Here is a 21,537-nt window from a genome sequence, read left to right as displayed (position 1 = left end):
TCTTCTTCTTCTTCTTCTTCTTCTTCTTCTTCTTCTTCTTCTTCTTCTTCTTCTTCTTCTTCTTCTTCTTCTTCTTCTTCTTCTTCTTGTTTTCCATACATTGAGTAAATCAGTGCGCATTTCACTGGAGAGCCAGGTTGGTGTAGTGTTTAAGTGCACGGACTCTAATCTGGGAGAACCAGGTTTGATTCCCCACTCCTCCACTTGCACCTGCTGGATGATCTTGGGCAAGCCCTAGTTCTGATAAGAGCTGTCCTTGAAAAAGAGCAGTTTCTGTCAGAGCTCTCTCAGCCCCACCTACCTCACAGGGTGTCTGTTGTGGGGAGGGGAGAGGAAAGAGTTGGTAAGCCGCTCTGAGACATCTTTGGGTAGTGAAGGGCGGAGTATAAATCCAATCTCTTCCTCTTCTTCTTCTTCTTCCTTCAGTGGCTTCTTCTGCTTTCCCTTCTCCTGGTTTGAAAGTTGTGTTAACGTCCGTTCCCCAGCTGAGGTCCTGCCCTTCTCTGTTGGCTCTCGGTGTCTCAAATTAACAGTCTTCCTCAGCCTCCAACCCAGAATCCTCAGGGCCAATTCATGCCTTTCTAAAGCCTTCATGTTCCCCATATATCTGCCACAGGTATTGAAGAGCAGATGTGTTCTGGGAGGTCCATGCTTGAAACTTAGCTCCCAGGTTTGTGAGGGGCCAGTCTGGATCAGTGCTGTGGCTCATGAGGAGAAAGCATTACGCCAGCAAACCGCAATTGTCTAGGGCCTCAGGTGACCCCAGGGTAACAGGTGAAACATTCCCCCCATCCCATTATGGGAAGCATTCCTTTTGAGACAGAAACAAGAAGAAGAAGAAGAAGAAGAGCTGAGAGAGCTCTTTCGAGAACTGCCCTTGAGAGAACAGTTCTGAGAGAACTTGTGACTGACCCAAGGTCACACCAGCAGCTGCACATGGAGGAGTGGGGAATCAAACCCGGTTCTCCCAGATTAGAGTCTGTGCTCTTAACCACTACACCAAACTGGATCTTTTACAACTGAGATGGGATTTGAATTGGGTCTCCCTGGTCCTAGTCGGATATACTAACCACTCCGCCTGGTTTACAATCTCCTTTTCTCTTCCCCTCCCCCTCCCCACAACAGACACCCTGTGAGGCTGAGAGAGCTCTTTCTAGAACTGCCCTTTCAAGGACAGCTCTGACAGAACTATGGCTTGCCCAAGGTCATCCAGCCAGGTGCAAGTGGAGGAGTGGGGAATCAAACCCGGTTCTCCCAGATTAGAGTCCGCACACTTAACCACTTCACCAAACTGGCTCTCATGGAAATGAAGGCTTGCTTTGCCTGTTTAGAAAAAATAAAAATAAATCCATTAAGTACCACTCGGTTGCCAACCTGCAGGGGGTGTCTGGAGGTCTCCTGGGATTACAACTGAGCTCCAGGCAACAGTGAAGGGTTGCCAACCCCCCAGGTGGGGCCTGGAGATCTCCCGGAATGACAACTGATCTCTAGACTACATAAATCACTTCTTTGTTTATTATTTATTTAAATCATGTATTCCATTTCTCCTGGATAAAATGGCTGTTTTGGAACGTTTTTGCTTTATACCCTACCAAGGTCCCTCCTCTCACTAAACCCCAGTCTCCGCCCTCAAATCTCCAGGTATTTCTGAACCCAAAGTTGGCAACCCTAAGCAGTGATCAGTTCACCTGGAGAAAATGGCCACTTTGGAAGGTGGATTCTATGGCATGATACCCCGTTGAAGTCCCTCCCCTCCACAAACCCCGCCTTCCTCAGGCTCCACCTCCAAAATATCCAGGTATTTCCCAGCCCGGAGCTGGCAACTCTAGTGACAAGGGAGCCCATGAACTCAATGGAGGAAAGTGAGGGTAAAGCTCTAATAGATCTAATAGGCAGACAGAAGGATGGCAAGCAGTAATCTATGACTTAATACCACCGACAGACCTATGGGATCTCATGTTTCAGCCTCAGAGAAGACCCCTGTTTCCTGTGCTGCTTGTGGTCACCCTCTGGCTTTGCTTTCCCTCCCACCAGGGGTCGTTTCGTAGAAAAAGAGCTAGGGGGACTCATTAGCATAACTCATTAGCATATGCCACACACCCTGACATCACTGGAAGTGTGTCATAAGACCACACCCCCTGACATCACTGGAAGTGTGTCATAAGGCCACACACACCACTCCCAACGGTCCCGGCCGCCACCGGCGGCCTTGCAGCTCCACTGCCGAGCCCCATGAGGGGCCCCAGGCAGGCAGGGGTGGGGAGAGGCAGGGAGGAAGCAACTTACCCTCCCTCTTCTCCTGCCTCCTCCTGGCTGAATGAGGGCCGGAAGCGGGGCGGCCGGAAGCAGGGGGCGGGGCTTTGTCATGTGCCCCCCGTACCTTACCCGGGGGAACTGCGATCCCCCGTGATCCCCCTCGAAATGACCTCTGCCTCCCACCAAACCCACAGGGAAGGGGAAACCCCATTCCCTCCCACCAACCCCATTCCACTGCTGGATCCATGCCCTCTTCCCCTCCCTTCTCCTCACCCGCTCCACTGCTGTCCTCTCCCCATTGCTTTGGCAACCCAAAATGGCACTCGAGTTCTTTCAAGGTCTTGTCATGAGATCTCAGTCATTGGAGATTTATTTTTTTGGGGGGGAGGTTGTATTTTTGCTCTCCTTCCACCATTTTCATTGCAGATTTTTCTGTTTTCATAACTTTCCATCAACTGCCAAGCATGGAGACCTCCTAAAACTATGATACATCTTTCTGAGTTATTTTAGGGAGGTTTATAAAATTATGCATGGGATGGAGAGAGTTGACAAAGAGAAAATTTTCTCCCAAAATACTAGAACTCAAGGGGATCCAATGAAACCGATGGGCAATAGGTTCAGGATGGACAAAATGAAATCCTGCTTTTCACGGAGAGTGATTAAAAAGTGGAATTTGCTGCCGGAGGATGTAGTGATGGCCACAGGAATACACAACTTTAAAAGGGGAGTAGATAGATTCATGGTCTATCAGTGGCTACTAGCCATGGTGACTGAGGGGGACCTCCACATTCAGAGGCAGTCGACCTCTGAATCCCAGAGCCAGAAGGCAATATCAGGGGAAGGCCTTGGCCGCTATGCCCTGTTGTTGGCTGTCCAGAGGAACTGGTTGGCCACTGTGCAAGACAGGATGCCAGACTAGATGGACCATTGGTCTGATCCAGCAGGGTTCTTCTTATGTTAATCCAGAATAATACCCGTAGCCCGCCGGGAGAAGATAGAACGCGCCGCCAAAAAAGGGTGTCGGTAGGCAGCCCCCCCTCTGTGAAATGTTTGGCCCTAGGTAGGTTAACTAACTACTATACTAGTAGTACAGTGTAAACCGCTCTGAGACCCATTAGGGGTCATGGGCAGTATATAAATCCAATGTAAATAAATAAATAAAAATAAATAAATAAATGTTCTTATATTCACACATGATTGTAATTCCAAGATTGTAAAGCCAGGCAGGGAATGCAAACAGTGAAAGCTTGTTTCAAAAGCAGCTTGTTTTTCCCTAAATGTGCACCAAAATTTCCATAACCTGGTACATTTCTACATACATGAACAAAACTATATGCATTTCTTTTCTTGCCTGTCATCATTGCCCCGTTGGCTCTGCTGAGTATTAATCAAAAAGGCTTTAAGGCCTTGCTCTGTACAACAGAGCCCAGGAGAAAACAGACTATCCTGTTACAGCTCAATCATTCTCGAAACGTGCCCTCTGGACCGAACATGTTTGCGGCATGACTTTTTCCATCACCGCAAGCCGCTTGTTGAAAACACTGTGATCCAGAGTTAATCTGGGAGGCTGATCTATTGGGAAATTGAATTACTCACTCTAATAACATCTTCATCTCATTGGAATAAGAAAAACAGCTTAGGAAGAGATGGATTCATTGTGTCGTTAAAAGGATACCTTGCTGTTCTTGCGGAATTTGTTCAAATGTCTAGGACAGTGATGACGAACCTTTTAGAGACCGAGTGCCCAAACTGCGACCCAAAACCCACTTATTTATTGCAAAGTGCCAACACAGCAATTTAACCTGAATACTGAGGTTTTACTTTAGAAAAAACAACTCATACATTAACTTAAGATGACCCAAACAAAGTAAGGAAAGCAATCCCAAATGCTTAAAATTATTTGACAGAGAATTCGACACTTGGCTGGGGCGATGGCACGCGTGCCCACAGAGAGGGCTCTGAGTGCCACCTCTGGCACCCGTGCCATAGGTTCGCCACCACTGGTCTAGGAGATACCTGAGAGCCAATGTAGACTCATCATTAGGAAAGGAATCCGTCATTTCCCCCCTTACCTTATAGACCACCTGATTTTTGCCTCATATGATTTTGTCAAAGGAATATGTGGATGCCATGGGCACCCATAACCTGCCTCACAGGGGTCAATCTCAGCCAGTCAGATTAAAATGCAGTGAGGGCAATTGAGGACAGTGTGAGGGCGAAGAAGATGAAAAATGGTGCTGAATGTAAAAGAGGGGAGGGGGGAACCCAAAGAATTAATTTCAATTTTGCTTTCTGTAGCCCGTATCTTTATAGCAACAAAGTGGATAGAAAGAAACCCTCCCTCAGTACAACAGCGGTATAACTGAATATGGGATAATTTTATGCTAAGTAAAACAACTTTCAAAATATCCAATTCATCTCCAGTTCATTACAAAAAAAAAATAGTAGCAGTTTTGTCTTCAGAAATAGGTTATCTGATAGAAAATGATATTTTACCTCATAATCCCCTGTACCATGATATGATTTATTTTTAATTTCTGTTGGAAGACAGTGTGAATTTTAATTACGTATGTACGTTTCAAATAATACTGCAGCAGTCAAACCAAATATTAATTGTTAAATATCAGAAATGTTGTATGGCTGTAAAACATTGATTTGTTAAATGTTGAAGTGTTACATTTTTTTAAAAAAAAATATTAATTAAAAATGGTCCTGAGAAGTAGCAGCCAAGAGAACAAATGATACAATATCAAAACAATGTGGCTGATTTTGCACTAGAGCTCCCTCGATGTTGCGCCGCCGTTTGCCCCGATACTATTGGTCAGTTTCACACCCGAAGCCGCGGGGCTGCATTTTGACTCGCGGCTTCGCCCTTCCTCCGCAGTTTCGTGATCCTCAAAAAACAGGATCACAAAACTGCGGGGGAAATCAGGCAAAGCAGCGAGTCAAAATGCAGCCCCTCAGCTTCGGGTGTGAAATTGACCAATAGTATCGGGGCAAACGGCGGCGCAACATCGAGGCAGCTCTAGTGCAAAATCAGCCTGCATATATTTGGCAAGGATTTGGGGGGTGAGGGGGAGATTAGTTTGGGTGTGTCAAATAGAATAAACTTGAAGCAAATATCAAAACCCAGAGATATTTAGTATCGTCCTAGACCAAGTTACCTCTTCTCACCCTCTGTTTCCCCATCTGAAAACTGGTAATATTAGTGACCAATTTCACAGGGTTGTTGTTAAAATTACTACATAAATTGTAAATGCAAGCCCTGTATCATAGGTTAGGAGTGAAAAGGGTGCTGTCCAAACCCCTTTCATGTCTATGTTTGGTGCAGTGGTTAAGTGTGCAGACTCTAATCCATAGTTCTGTCAGAGCTGTTCTTTCAAGGACAGTTCTCTCAGAGCTCTCTCAGCCTCACCTACCTCACAGGGTGTCTGTTGTCTGTTGTGGGGAGGGGAAGGAAAAGGAGATTGTAAACTGCTCTGAGACTCTGAGTGAAGGGCGGGGTATAAATCCAATCTCTTCTTCTTATTCTTCTTCTGAAGCCTCAACCACCATCAAGTCTTTCAGTGGCTACCATTCATGGTGACTGAGGGGAAACTCCACATTCAGAGGCACTAAACCTCTGAATCTTAGAGCCCGGAAGCAACATCAGGGGAATGCCTCGACCTCTATGCTCTATTGTTCACCCTCCACAGTAACTGGTTGGTCACTGTGTGAGACAGGATACTGGACAAGATGGACCACTGATCTAATCCAGCTGAGTTCTTCTTATGTTCTTACGTTCTTAAGAATTTCACAAACAGAGCTTCCAGCATTTTAAAAAAATTTTATTTTCTGGCACACTGGAAGATGGAACTGCAGGGGAAGGAGGACTTCCCCTAGACCACTTTCTTGATTCAAAATCTCTCTGGAGCACCGCTTTTTGCCTTGTTGGGAAAACTTGTGTAGTGTATTCTAAAGCTGCCATGGAATGCATGATGTATGTGAAACATCTCATTGACTTGTAATGTTAAGCTTCGTCCTGGGCTAGGATCCAAATCCATCCAATCGTGTTCCTAGCCCAGGAAGCACCTAACCAATCACTTTCAAGCAAGCTCCCTGAGTGGGAACATCCATGATTGGTGCTTATGCGAACAACCTTATTGGTTGGTAATTGTACAGTGGGTGTGGCTACATTAGCCGGGAATGTTTAAAAGCAGGACAGCTGCAAGGTAAAGGCTGTTCTGGCTATCAGATGTTGATCCGTGTTGGAGTTGTGTTCAAGTTGAAGAATAAAGCTGTGTTCTTGCTGAATCACTCTCCGACTTCTTTGTTAAGCGAGCGACTTAACAACTTGCATGTAGCCTATCAGTACATGCAAGTTTTTCCAATGGAGCAAGCAGTGGCCCCATGGGGATATTTTATGCTGAGAAAATAGCACCAGGGAGAGGATAAAGCCCCTTCTACATTTCATCTTTACATCACCATGTGAGATAAGTTCGGCTGAGAGAGGTTGACTGGCCCAAAGCATCAGCCACTAAATTTCATGACCCAGATGAAGATTTGAACTCGGGCCTCCTCACCACACTGGCTCTGTACTGCTTTCTAGAAGCAAAACTGCACAAGATGTGCATGTGTGTGAGAGAATATGAACTCTAGAGTGAACTAGCATGGCAACATTGAATGGTTTGCACGTAGGGCTGCCGGGAAGTGCATGGTAATTGGCAGGAGGGTTGTGATGGAGGGCGCTGTCCCAGAAGAAAAACTTATGGAAGTTCTGACCTTAATGTTCCTGGCACTTTCTAAAGCTACCCAGAAGCAACAAGTGTAGGTGTAGCAATTTCCAGAAACAATATGGTACGATTACCATAGAGTTTCTGCTGATTGCTAGAGCTACCCTTGTCACATCTGGGTAGCTCTAGGAATCGTCAGGAACTCTGTGGTCAGAACTATTTATTTATGTATTAAAACATGTATATCCCACCTTTCCTTTTGGTTCAAGGTGACTGTAGGTAGATGAGGTCTCCCCCCCCCCCCAGGAAGATCATACACCCCTCTTGGCTCCAGTTTCTGCTTGCTGAAAGGCTGAGCATCAGGAGGCGAGGGTTATAATTGTCTGGAGATCCCCTGCCACAAGCGGGCAAAAGGGAACCCTATTTCCACATGACCGTTGGCACATTCTCCAAAAGGACTGGCCACCACTACTCGGAGAGGCACCCAGAGAAGAAGCCAGGCATGACTAATTCAAATCCCACCAACATACACTGACACCATTTGAATGAGCAGCAAAACAATAAATCACCATGTATGAATATACAATTTAAGCAGATATTTATATATAATGCTTTTAGAATTCAATTGTCAGCAAGATTACAACTATAACATCTTAAATGCGATCTTAGGCTTGACAGTACATATGAAACACTACAGTATAGTCTCAGACAAACAACGGATTTCTAGTATAAGTCCGTTTACGAATCCTTCTTCAGGTTTGTCGTCTGTATTCTTATCTTCAATAGAATAAAGTGCTGCAAGCTGCAATGAAGTGTAACATGCTTAATAACCCAACAAAAAACATAAAATTTACTCTAATATACAAAGGAGGATTTGCAATTTATAAACTCACCATTATTTCACAATGTAAATTCTTATACAGTTTTTTGTACGTTTATCGTGTTTAATCTAAAGGAAAGCAGACAAGCACAGTGAATATTCTACAGTCCATCAGTGACACATATACAAGAATAATTAATATCTGCTTAAATTGTATATTCATACACGGTGATTTATTGTTTTGCTGGTTATATTACACCGTGGTCTTGTTTGTTGTAATATACCATTTGAATGAGGGCAAGGGAGTCAGACTCTGCTTTTGTTCCTGGAAGGCTTTCTTGCCCTCCTTCGAAGCCTGCCTTTGTATGCCAGTAGGGCTTGAAGGAGTTATTGGGATATTTGGTTAATATAGCAGTGTTTGCCCAGTCACAGAAGCGTGATACTGAGTGCAGTAAATAAATCTCCCAAGAAGTATTGCAAAAAAGGTAAACATATATTTATTCAAGTAGACCCAGTTCACATTTATTTTTATTTATTTATTTATTTTGCGATTTCTATCCTGCCCTACCCAGTGGCTCGGGGCGGCTAACAACAATCTAAACATTCATACAACAATAAAAACATTCAGGTTGCAATGCTCCCTCTAAGCTGTGGAGTCCTGTGAGCAAAAATTCTACTTTGTGAGCTACGCGGGCGTTAAAGTTGTGAGCGAGCGGTTTGACTGCTGCATAAATGAGTTTGCTCTGGAGCCCTCCTCCATGAGCTGAGACAAAAATGTGTGAGCCGGAGGCTGGGAAACTGTGAGCTAGCTCACACTAACTCAGCTTAGAGGGAACACTGGTTGCAGTCAAAAGAAGACAAAGAAGCCTCATCGAAAGAGCGCTTTCCTTCTCACAAATGGCCAGCTTGTCTGGCATCGTGTGTGTGGGAGTACGAGGGCTTTGTATATATAGGAGAGACCTGCAGAGATATGCGTCTCCATGGAAGGCCATGTGAAGGAAATGAGAGGACAGAGAGAGAGAGAGGAGAGGTCAGACGGCAGCTCCCGGGTTAAGACAAAGGCTGTGGTCACACGGTCATTTTGATCGGGCTTCACCATTGTCCCCTATTGCATTTAAGTCAAAAGTTTTATTTTGGATATAACAACATATTCAACATTACCTTACATTTCTTTTATCACATATCCATATCTCTTATCTCCTCCCCCACCCCTTTGGTGGCTTCCCGCAATGCTCCTCCCTCCTCTCTCTCTTATATTTCTGTTTTCCTTTCCCATTTTCATCTTACATTTCAAGGTAACAATATCTTATTCTAATCATTTCAAACCTTTATCTATTTCTGCCCTTAATAATTATCAAAACAGAGTAGACTATGTTTTACATCCCCATTTTTTTCTGAATATTCTTTAAAGTCTTGCCATTCTTCAAAAAATTCTTGATCCTCTTTATTATTAAGTTTCTTTGTTAATTTATCCATTTCAGCCATAAATAACACTTTCTGTATCCATTCCCATTTTTCTGGTATTCTGTCCTGCTTCCAAGATTGTGCATAAGTCATTCTAGCAGTAGTAATCAAGTACCACAGCAATGTATTTTTTGTTACATTTACTTCTTCCATCTTAAGCCCTAGAAGTAATATCTCCCTATTGCATTTAAAAGGTCTGATCAGGCAGCTGCATCTGTCTCCCATATCAAAGCAGACTCACCCCCACAATCCCCCCGGTTTCCTAGTGATTTTCCCGACACCGGGAAAATCAAGTACTTTCCGAATATTTGTACTGTGAATCCGCAATTTCGCCAATCTGGACAACCATCTCTCACTATGAATGTGATTAGGTTGTCTGAATGTCCTTCTCACACTGATTTTTTTCTAGCTTTCGCTGTTGTGCGCATGAGCAATCCTGCGCTGAATATATTCAATGCATGAAGTTTCAAGCGGACATGTATAGACTGCAGCGCTCAGTTGTACGTTGGTGGTTCATTTTGTTTGCTGTTCAGGGGGGGGAAGCACGGCAAAAACAAGGGAGTACAGCACATCCAAGTGGGAGTGGTGATTTAGCCGTGCACATATGTGCATGAGCAAAGGGGGAAAAATTTAAACTCGTGCCGCGCCACCACTTGGGAGGTGCAGCTATCTGGACGGTGCCTGGAGCCTCGTCACGTGATGCAAGAGGTTCGCAGAGGGTTGTGTGATCATCCCAACCCGCAAAACGTACCCCCGATCAAATATACAGCGGGAACAAATCGTGGTAAGCTTGCTGTGTGACCACAGCCAAAGAGAGGCATCCCATTCAAGGAGACAGGACCTACACACCCTTAGAGTGATGTAGTGCCCCCAATGTCCAGGCAGGCTGAGTTGCTCACTCCAACAGGAGTTACACTCCGCTACTTTCTGTGGGCACCCTTCTCAGCAGAAATGGCAGATTGCCCGAGCAACCGCTGTTCTGTACTGTTGCTTCAGACCAACACTGTTAACCACCTGAATCTTTCCAGCTAAATGTTATGGATTGTGCTTTCTGCCTTGTCCTCCTACAAGGCGTCTCACAGAGCTTCCTTCCAAGCTCTGGTGTCTGCTGAAACTTTCCCCTTCAGCATCCTAAACTTCTGGCCGTGTCCAGTGCTGATGGTTGTACCCCCCACCCGCCTTCCATCTGCAGAGCAGGCACAGTACAAATCAGGCAGGAGGAACAGAGCGTGTGGTTCTTTCTCACCACATCCTTCCTGCTTACACAGGAACTTCAGCCTCAACATGATGAGCACATCTTCGGCACGGTACGGGCCTCCTGAAAACGGTGTTCTCAAACTGTCCTCTGTAAGCACGAAAGCTAAAAAAATATTTTTTTCCTCCAAAAAGAAGAAGCGAACTACTGCCAAGAGCATGCAACTTAGCATAGTCTAGAGTCCCTCCTAGTAGTTGTTTGTTTGTTTTAACAGTCCTGCTGTCTGGAGGCAGCTGTCTGCCTTCAGTTTTCACACTACCCCTTCATGCGGTGTGGGAAGACTGATCATATGATATTTGCAAATGTTTATTAAAAGGTTAGGATGCAATTTAGGTACAGGTTGAAGTAAGCAAGCAGAAAGGATGCTGACTTTTCAGAAGGCGAACCTTAAAATGAAGTGGCAGACATTGGTGGGGCCTTTTCTTACTCTTTCCATTGTGAAGGCAGCCAAAATTGTATGGACTTAAAAGACTTGTAAATGAGCAAAAGTTCTTGAAATGAATTTTGCTTACTGGAATATATTTAAATGGAAAACTTGCAGCTACACTCAGTTTTTGCATCGTTTTCCATAATCAAGTAGGAGAATCACTTGCAGGCACAAATCAGTCACGTTCACAAGTTTCCCGATTCCTCTTTTGTTTTTCATCACATTGTAGCCTTTTTATGTTGAATGATACAGAAAAGGAAATGGATTCATACTTTTAAAATGTAGTATGTGCTTCAAAAAACCTGACATACGTCCCGATCACACACAGAATTTGCCACGGGATACTTATGAATTCCGGCTAGATTTTACGGGCGCTTTCACACAGACACATCTGGCCAGCGTTCCACACCCGTCGGCAACCCGTAGCAATCAGCCAAAGAAGTGGAGAGAAAAAAAAAACCCAGAGAAAGTCCACTATCAAATGAGGTTGCGACGGGCCGAGGATGGAGTTGCCGGTGTGATCGCTCCGGCGAGCTCCGATCACGTCACTCGTTCCTGGATGAAGCGCACCGGAAGCAGACTGCAAGGGAAAACACCCACTTTACCCGCCGTTGTGTTGGATCGCAAATGGGAGCAGTCATGACTTCCTCAGGCAGGATGTTCCATAAGGTGTGGGCCACAACAGAGAATGAATGTGTATGGGCAAGTTGTTGATCTTGCCCGTTTGCTGGGTGGCACCTGCAGAAGGCCCTGCACAGATGAGTGAAACTGTCGGGGTGGAGAATAGGGAGAGAGATGGGGCATTTTCACCCATGCTAAATAATGCCGTTTCAATCCGCTTCAGCGACTGTTTGCAAGTGGGTTTTGCCATTTCACACAGTAACATCCAGTCGCAAAGTGTATAGAAAGTGGATGGAAAGTGCGTTTTTTTTAGTGCGTGTGAAAGTGCCATAGGTCTTGCAGATATGTCATGAAGGGCTTCGTAAGTGATAGCCGATACCTGGAACAGAGTCTGATAACTGATGGGCAGCCAGTGACGTGACAGCAAAATGGAAGCAATGCGCATGCTTCACCTAGTTCCTGATAATAACCAGGCTGCAGCATTCTACACCAGCTGGAGTCTCCATGCAGACTTCGAGGGGAGAGCTATGTAGAGTGCATTACAATAGTCTAGTCTTGGTGTCACCATGGCGTGGATCCAGATCAGCCGAGTCAAAGTAAGGGACCATCTTCCAGTCTAAACTGAATTGGAAGAAAGCTTTTGTTGCAGTGGCATTCACTTGCATCTCCAGCAGTAATGCTGGACCCAGTATAACCCCTACGTTGTTGACCAAGTCAAGAACATAAGAATTAGAACATAAGAGAAGCTATGTTGGATCAGGCCAGTGGCCCATCCAGTCAACATTCTGTTTCACACAGTGGCCAAAAATACCAGGTGCCATCGGGAGGGCCACCAGCGGGGCCAGAACTCCAGAAGCCCTCCCACTCTTGCCTCCCAAGCACCAGGAACACAGAGCATCACTGCCCCAGACAGAGTGTTCCATCTGTACCTTTTGGCTAATAGCCACTGATGGACTTCCTATGGGGTTCATCTACTCTAGCACTGTGTTTCTAGCAGTGGCCAGACAGATGCTTCTGGAAGTTCTCATGAAGGCCATGAAGGTGATCTCCCAGAAACTACCCTGATTTTATCCCCTGAAACTGGCGTATGAAAGTACTGCTGTTGAACATGAATGTTCCATTTAGCTATTAGCCATGACAGCTCAATAGGGCCCTCGATAGATTAATTAATGGGCATTTCATTGACAGATAAAGTGCGTTGGTTTATTAGCTAACACTTGCAGGCAGGTGAGGTCTATCAGGGGTCGCTCCACTGCCGAGCCCCATGAGGGGCCCGGCGGTGGACCTGCAAGGCCGGCGGGAGTGCAAGGAAGCCTCGCGAAGGCCCTCCCTGGGCCTAGGCAGGCAGGGGTGGGGAGAGGCAGGGAGGAAGCAACTTACCCTCCCTCTTCTCCTGCCTCCTCCTGGCTGAATGAGGGCCGGAAGTGGGGTAGCCGGAAGCAGGGGGCGGGGCTTCGTCCTGTGCCCCTCCCCCGTACCTCACCTGGGGAAACTGCGATCCCCCGCGATCCCCCCCAAAATGACCTCTGAGGTCCATAAACCTAACCTTTATCTGAGATTGCTGTGGGTGGGGGGAGATGGGCAAGATATATTCTCTGATAGTTATCATGATGGAAGGGTGCATTGTCATACCTGTAATGAGCAGAGTATGGGGAAGACGCACTTCTCTGGATAGCTAGATTCAAGTCCAGTAGCACCCTAGAGACCAACAAGATTTTCAGGGTATCCACTTTCATGAATCAAAGTTCCCTTCATCAGATAAAGACGGTCTTTTACAACCTAAAGGGAAAATGTGCTAGCTCTTTGATGTTTGGTGCAGTGGTTAAGGGCGGCAGACTAATCTGAGAGAACCGGGTTTGATTCCCCACTCTTCCACATGCAGCCAGCTGGGTGACCTTGGGTCGCACACAGTTCTTTCAGAGCTGTTCTCTCAAGAGCAGTCCTCAAAAGAGCTCTCTCAGCCCCACCCACCTCACAGGGTGTCTGTTGTGGGGAGAGGAAGGGAAAGGAGATTGTAAGTCGCTCTGAGACTCCGAGTGAAGGGCAGGGTATAAATCCAACACTACTACTACTACTACTACTACTACTACTACTTCATTGGACATGTTCTGTTGGGTTTGAACTCCAGGTTACCCAAGGCCCTAAGAGCCCCACGTGGGGAGGGGTCTGAAAAGGGGAGTCGTTCCTTTGTTAAGTAATTACATTTTTGGTTGAGGTTGTTGGGGGAAGCACGCTCACTTTTGTGTGTATTGTGATGAGGGATGATGGAGAGGAATGATGCCAAGAGATGCTTGCAGGTGTGCCCTGGGCTAGGTGTGCCCTGGGCTAGGGGTAACCAACAAAGACCAGATGCTCAAAGATTGTAAGCAGGGCTCTTTTTGTAGAAAAAGCCGAGCAGGAACTCATTAGCATAATAGGCCACACCCAGCAGCAAAACCCATTAGCATAATAGGCCACACCCAACAGCAAAACCCATTAGCATATTAGGCCACACCCTGACAGCACCGCTCATTAGCACATTAGGCCACACCGCCATGTTACCAGAAGTGTGGTCATCCAGCCACACCCACCTTTCCCTTCTTATTCTGTTTACCTTGTTTGTTGTCAAAACCTAGGGCTTTTTTTGTACAGGAGCTCCTTTGCATGTTAGGCCACACACCTCTAATGTAGCCAATCCTAATGAGTTTCTGCTGTTGGGTGTGGCCTATTATGCTAATGTGTTCCTGCTGGGCGTGGCCAACTCGGGAGCCAGCCAGAACTCCGTTCCTGTGCGTTCCTGCCCAAAAATAGCCCTGATTGTAAGTACCTGGCCAGTATCTTTTCTTTATTTTGCTAACCTATGCCTGGAACCTTTCTTATAGTTACCCTGACTTTGTGCCTTGTAGTAATTAAGTTGCCCTGACCTGGACGGCCCAGGTGAGCCCAATCTCGTAAGATCTCAGAAACTAAGCAGGGCTGGCCCTGGTCAGCATTTGGATGGGAGAAGAGCAAGGAATTCTAGGGTCCCTCTGCAGAGGAAGGCGATGGCAAGCGGTCTCTCTTGCCCCGAAAACCCTACAGGGTCGCCATAAGTCAACTACGACTTGATGGCACTTTACACACACAGACACAGTAATAAAGTTGTTTAACTAAAGAGTCTGCACACTTCATTACTTGCACTCGGCTGTGTGAATGAAGCACACCCCTTTAGTGTTGACCATGGGTGACAATAAGAATGAGAGGGAGGCAGTTTTACCCTGAGCTGGTGGCGTGCTATCAGAGAGGGGCAATTGGTGACTTTCTGCCCCAGCTTCCTGACTGGGCTGTGAGCTGGCAGGGGAAGTCTGGGGAGAAAGTACCTTGGCAGGTGTGGGGAGGGAAGGCTCTCCCACCGCAGAGATGCTGCCCTGTCTGTCACCTCCACGACCTCGGAAGCGACTCGTCTTCCTCTGTTTTAGAAAGGCTATGGTGATAGGCTTCAACTTTCCCCACACAGACAGACACATTTAGCACCTTCCATTAATGGACTTCTCTGTTCACCTCAGGGGAAAGCTTCCTTTTGTGCATGTGGAACTTCCATGGGAGCACTGAAGGCTCTATGGCCGGACACTTCTGTCACTGGGTTGGAATGAATGAGTTGAATGACTCACCCTGGACGTTAAGGACCCAGTAAGATTGCAGTCATCATTCTAAAACATGGCGAGATGACTGGTTAATCTATACCTGTTCACTAGTAATATCTGACTCCCGGTTTTTATCCCCACCTGGGCTAAAATAGAATGCTGTATTTTAAACACTGAAAGCTGAAGTCCCTTTCCCCCCAAAAAAACAATTTATTAGGATATAATAAAAAAGAAATGTTCAAACATATATCAAAACGTATACAATTATATATCCTTCCCTCCTCCCTTCCCCCCCCCTTCTCGGCTTCCCACAGTGCTCCAACCTCCTGCTCAATTCTTAAATTTTCTTCATACCTCCTTATCTCCTTATACACATCCACAGGTAACTTAATCTTCAACTGTTAGTCTTATACATTTGTCTATTTTCCACAGTTTTGATTTTCAATAATTCTCAAAGCAAAGTAAATTGTCCTTTACATCCCAGTATTTCTCCAAATAGTCTTTAAAGTCTATCCAGTCTGCAAAAAACTCTTCTGCTTCCAAATTATTAAGTTTCCTTGTCATTTTGTCCATTTCAGCCATAAAAAGTAATTTTTTAATCCATTCCCCTATTTCAGGGACCTTATCTTGTTTCCAACATTGAGCATACATCATTCTGGCAGACTGAAAGCTGAAGTCCTGATCTGTCCAAAAAGCATTTTTACAGTCCATAGATTTCAGTGGGAAAGTTGAACATGGACATAAATTTTTCTCATTGAGATGATTGGATTAAAGCATGCTTAACCTCGTTTGGATGAGTCCTTGCAATTGCCCCGTTAAACTGGATTCACACAAGGCCTCAGCATCTTGCCACAGTGGTTAAGAGTGCCAGACTAGAATCTGGGAGACCCAGGTTTGAATCCCCACTCATGCCATGGAAGCTCGCTGGGTGACCTTGGGCCAGTCACACTCTCTCAGCCTAATCTACTTCACAGGGTTGTTGTGAGGCTAAAATGGAGGAGAGGAGAAGGATGGAAGCCGCCATGGGTCCCACTGGGGGGATAAGACAGGGTATAAATGAATAAATAAATAAAAGAGAGCCAGTTTGGTGTAGTGGTTAAGAGCACAGACTCTAATCTAGGAGAACCAGGTTTGATTCCCCACTCACCCACATGCAGTTGCTGGTGTGACTTTGGGTCAGTCACAAGCCCTCTCAGAGCTGTTCTCTCAAGAGCAGTCCTTGAAAGAGTTCTTTCAGCCCTACCTACCTCACAGGGTGTCTGTTGTGGGGAGGGGAAGGTAAAGGAGATTGTAAGTTGCTTTGAGACGCCAAGTGAAGAGTGGGGTATACATCCAATCTCTTGTTCTCTTCTTCTTCTAAATAAACTGATTCTCATTAGACTTTGAAGGAAGGAATGCCATAAGGGTGCTTTCCTTCATCCTGACAATAGACCACCAAACAGTAAATTCAGTAATAATATTTTTTGCATATAACATACTGGTCTTTGGTATCTTAAGTCTCTAATATGTCTTATTTCTTTCTCTCTGCCCTCACTTCTAGGCAAAGCATCAAGAAACCGAGGCTGAAACTACAGTGCCCATTGGCAATGAGCTAAAACTGTTTATAGCAGAACCTGAGACAGATGATGAATTAGTTCCTGCATCTTCTCCTCCTGCAAAAAGTATCTCAGGGCTTGCTGAAAACCCAGTTTTGGAGGAGGCCCGTCACAAAAATGGCATTCAGATGGACAATGCAATATTGGGAAACTCCACAAGCCTTTATCTACCATATCAGGCTCATGCAACTGACCAATGGGAGCCAAGGTGGGCTGAAACCCTTCAAGTCACAACTATAGACAATAATGTAAGCCACAATGTATTACTCAATACCCTAGACTGCTCCCTTTCCATTTCTCGTCAAGAAGGCTTATGTGACCTTCTGACTCCCGGGGCTGTCCCGGATAGGCAAATGGAAAGAGGAATAGCATGCGGAACTAAGCCCCATGAGATCAACGAGATAAAAACAACCGATGACTCTCCCTGCGCGGAACATCTATCCAAAGTGGATTTCAAGACAACCTTGGAATGCTCAGAGCCTGAGGCTCAAGAAGCTGACTTATCACTGATGCACGAGCAGTTACAGAAGCTTCTTTATGAGGAAGAAGGATGGGACTGTGACTTCACTCACGCAGGCAGGGAGGTTAAGAGTTTAGCAGCTGGGCCTGACCCTGCCAAGGAGGCTGAAGGGCTGAACGTTACTGGAGATGTAAGCGCTGGCCATCAGCCCATGCCAGGACATTTAACGGGAGATAATCAGCTTGTCACCGAATTGGCAACCGCACTCGAAACGGTAACAGAAGACTACACAGATTGCGACAGCCTGCTGAGAACAGATGAAATGTGCGACAATGCATCTGTGGGCAAGAGCTCTCTTGCAGTACCTGTAGAAACAGATGTTGCGTGTCTAAGTGCCTCCTTTGGACACAGCACAGAAAAGCCATCTGTCCCTCTTTCACGTTGCAATCTCCTTGACACAGAAATATATCTGTACGATGACCAAAGGCGGACACAGTCAGGCAATAATGGACCTGTTCAAATGCCTCCCTCTCGGGAAAGAAGAATTATGACTAATAATGCATTCTCACCTCCTACTGCAGAATCTCCATTCGGGTTTACAGAAGCCCAGAACAGTCTTTTAAAATGTGGTCAAGAAATGCTAATAGAGGGATCCGCTCTTTATCTTGGCCCGTCACTTTATACCAAACCAGATGTTCGTTGTGGAGACGATGCCATTGCAAAGCAATCCGATGAGATCCCTGCTAAAAACTCTCACGTTGTACTGTGTCAATCAAGAATAAAAGATGGTGCTAATCTCCCCGAGCTTTCACCAAAAGAAGAGTCATCCAGTAATTTTTCTGGCAAAAACGTGGGTCAATTTACATGTGAAGGACACTCGTCAGTTATGGGAGTTGATAAAAGTACCAAAGAGAAATTTCAGGAGAAAGGAACGGAGTTAGATGTGAATGCCCAAAGTGACGGTAACTGTGGCATTTATCGTGTTTTGACAGGTAATGATAGTGACAGTTTCCACACTAAACCTGATGCAGGAAATTATAGCTACCATATGCACGAACATAAGTCAGTGATAGTCATTGCCTCTATAGCAGATTGGGATGGGCCGGAGGATGCTGACACAAGGGAAGCGGTGTTCAAAGCATCATACAAAGGTAAATTCCTATCCGAAATTCTGCTAGGAAGCAACAAGGATGAGGAAAACACTGTAAATCATGAAAGAAGGGACTGTAGAGGAACTGCAGAGCAAACTGCTCCAGAATCAGACACCGTCTTGGCGATACCACTGCCAGACTCTCAACAAAGAACATCAGGGGGGAAATCTAGCATCGCCAATGATGTCCGTGCAATTGAGAAAGGAGTGGGAATGCACATTACAGGCTTTACACCTGATTCTGGAAATGCAGTAGCCAGTATCATGGGGAATGAGTGTAGCAGTTCAGGTCTGGAGGACAGTCAGGGTGCTAGCAATATCGTAGGCACAGTTGGCAGTCAAGAGACGAATCAAGAAGACATGAATGAAGAGCGCAGCATGAAAGCCGTGGGGGTGGAATCCTTCAGGGCTGAAAGCCTAACGCCAGCTGAATCCAGGCACAGTAAGGCTGAGAAGAACATGAGTCAACAAACACCTCAACTGAGGCAGGATCCATACGAAAGGATGGAAGGAGGAAAGGGGATCCACATCATCCAGTACGAGAGAGATCCGGGGCAAAGAGAAATATCTCTTGCTCATTACTATGAAGAAGCTGAAGTGGAGCCTTACATGCGAGCACTGGTGGATCCCAAAGAACAGATACCTTCTTGGCTTGATAGCCTCGAACTGGAGCAGAATGAGCACCGAAAACTGAAAGAAGACAAACAGACCCAGGTAGCCCCTTGTGGTGGAAGGGATCATGGGGGACATGAAGAGTCCCTTGAGTGTGAACTAGAGGAAGTGGAAGTCGAGCCTTATATGAAGGCGCTCACGACTTCAGAAGAGATTCATTCCTGGCACGAAAGCATGAACTATATGCATCCTTCCGGTGAGCGAACTGGGGTGTCTATCGGAGCATGCGTAGGGGCATCTACAAGCCACAGTCGAGCTGGCGCATTCACAGAAGATAAGAATAAACACCTAAAGATGTCAGAGCCCAGTAGGGAGGCCTCGGTCAACGTTGTACCCTGCTCCTCTGAGAAACCCAAACTCTCCAAGGCAGCCTGGGCTCACAGCAGTCCCGAGGACGTGAAGCGTAAGCAAGAAACTGTGAAGAAGAAGATGGTGTCGAAGGTGCAGGTGAAGAAGCCACGCCTTGACGCAAAAGAAAACGCTTGCAACAGCGCCGGCTGCCTTAAAAAAGCCTCCAAAGCGGAGACAGGCCAGAAGGAAGATAAGAGAGTGCAGCGGAAGCTACCTTCAGAAAAAGACAGCAAAGGTATGTTCTGAAAGAGGTTTCCCAATTATACAGTTGCCAGGGGATGGGGAACTTCCCAGGCTTGCCAGAGAGCTGTTCCAAGACAGAAGAGTGTTTGAGCACCACCCAGGGACCCTGTCCCTTTAAAGAAATGCTGTGTTCTGAAAGAGGTTTCCCAATTATACAGCTGCCCGGGGATGGGGAACTTCCCAGACTTGCCAGAGAGCTGTTCCAAGGCAGAAGAGTGTTAGAGCACCACTCAGGGACCCTGTCCCTTTAAAGAAATGCCACTGATGGTGTAGGGTTGCCAGTTCCTCCCTGGCCACTGGTGGGGTGGGGTTGCCAGCTCCAGGTTGGGAAACTCCTGTTGGGAAACTCCTGGAGATTGGGGGTGGGTGGAGCCTGGCGGTGAGACAGGGACCTTAGTGGGGTACAATGCCTTAGAACCCACCCTCCAAAGCACCCACGTTCTCCTGGGGAACTGATCTCTGTAGTCTGGAGCACTGTTCCCTCTAAACTGAGTTCGTGTGAGCTAGCTCACAGTTTTTTAGCCTCCGGCTCACACATTTTTGTCCTCGCTCAGGAAGGATGGCTCCAGAGGAAACGGATTTATGCGGTAGCCAAATGCCTCGCTCACAACTTTAATGCCAGCAGCTCACAAAGTAGAATTTTTGCTCACAAGACTCCACAGCTTAGAGGGAACCTTGGTCTGGAGATGAGCTGTGATTCTGGGGGATCTCCAGGTCCCACCTGGAGGCTGGCATCCCACTAACTGGTGCTAGGGTTGCCAACCCTGGCTCTGGAAATTCCTGGAGGCTTGAGAGTGGTGTCTGGGGAGGGTGAAGTTTGGGGAGGGGAGGAAACTCAGCGGGGATGTGATTACAATGGGCACACCATGGAATCTGCCCTCCAAAGTTGCCATATCCTCCAGTGGAAGTGGTTTGTGTAGTCTGTGGATCAACTGCAACTTTGGGAGAGCTCCAGGCGCCTTCTGGAAGTTGACAGTCCTATTTTGTCCTCGCTCAGGAAGGATGGCTCCAGAGGAAACGGATTTATGCGGTAGCCAAATGCCTCGCTCACAACTTTAATGCCAGCAGCTCACAAAGTAGAATTTTTGCTCACAAGACTCCACAGCTTAGAGGGAACCTTGGTCTGGAGATGAGCTGTGATTCTGGGGGATCTCCAGGTCCCACCTGGAGGCTGGCATCCCACTAACTGGTGCTAGGGTTGCCAACCCTGGCTCTGGAAATTCCTGGAGGCTTGAGAGTGGTGTCTGGGGAGGGTGAAGCTTGGGGTGGGGAGGGGAGGAAACTCAGCGGGGATGTGATTACAATGGGCACACCATGGAATCTGCCCTCCAAAGCTGCCATTTCCTCCAGTGGAAGTGATTTGTGAAGTCTGGGGATCAACTGCAACTTTGGGAGAGCTCCAGGCGCCTTCTGGAAGTTGACAGTCCTAGTTGGTACCACCTCGGGTGGTCTGCTGCAACTCGGGGGTGGGGGTGAGCTGTGTCCACTGACAGGCTGGAGGAAGGAGAAAGAGGTGTTGGAAATCTCCCCTTCGGATTCTGAGGCCATTGGGTAACAGCAGCAGGCAACATCTGGAAGCAGGCCTCTGGAGGAACAGGACCCCAGTGCCAGCTGGGATCTCCCAGAATTGAAGCTCATCTCCAGAATGCAGAAATCAGTCCCCCTGGAGAAGTTAATTATCGTATGGCAGTGTGTGTAGTATACCCAGGAGATCCTAAGATTGTCTGGCAGGCAGAAGTTCTAGCTCTTTTAGCATTATGCACCACTAGGTGGCGAGATAGACTTGTTTTTAATGCAAGACAAGTTTTAGAGGTGGTTGGTAATTTCTTGCCTCTGCACCGCAGCCCTGGTATTCCTTGGAGGTCACCCATCCAAATACTAGCCAGGGCCGACCCTGCTTAGCTTTCGA

The 21,537-nt window shown here is 46.6% G+C and overlaps 1 protein-coding gene across 1 annotated transcript in view; it reads left to right on the top strand.

Annotated features, from left to right (window-relative positions):
- Window positions 1–21,537, top strand: part of ALPK2 (alpha kinase 2) — a 115,659-nt gene that overhangs the window by 46,611 nt on the left and 47,511 nt on the right. The window contains exon 5 of the mRNA XM_015416890.1: window positions 16,698–19,620. Coding sequence (XP_015272376.1) covers window positions 16,698–19,620 — 2,923 coding nt within the window. The remainder of the gene's footprint in view (window positions 1–16,697; window positions 19,621–21,537) is intronic.

This window comes from Gekko japonicus, unplaced genomic scaffold (assembly GCF_001447785.1).
Source record: "Gekko japonicus isolate JY-2015 unplaced genomic scaffold, Gekko_japonicus_V1.1 scaffold278, whole genome shotgun sequence".
In the NCBI taxonomy this organism is placed as follows: Eukaryota; Metazoa; Chordata; class Lepidosauria; order Squamata; family Gekkonidae; genus Gekko; species Gekko japonicus.
The sequence above is the reverse complement of the archived record's forward strand: the minus strand, read 5'-3'. Positions and strand labels throughout refer to the sequence as shown.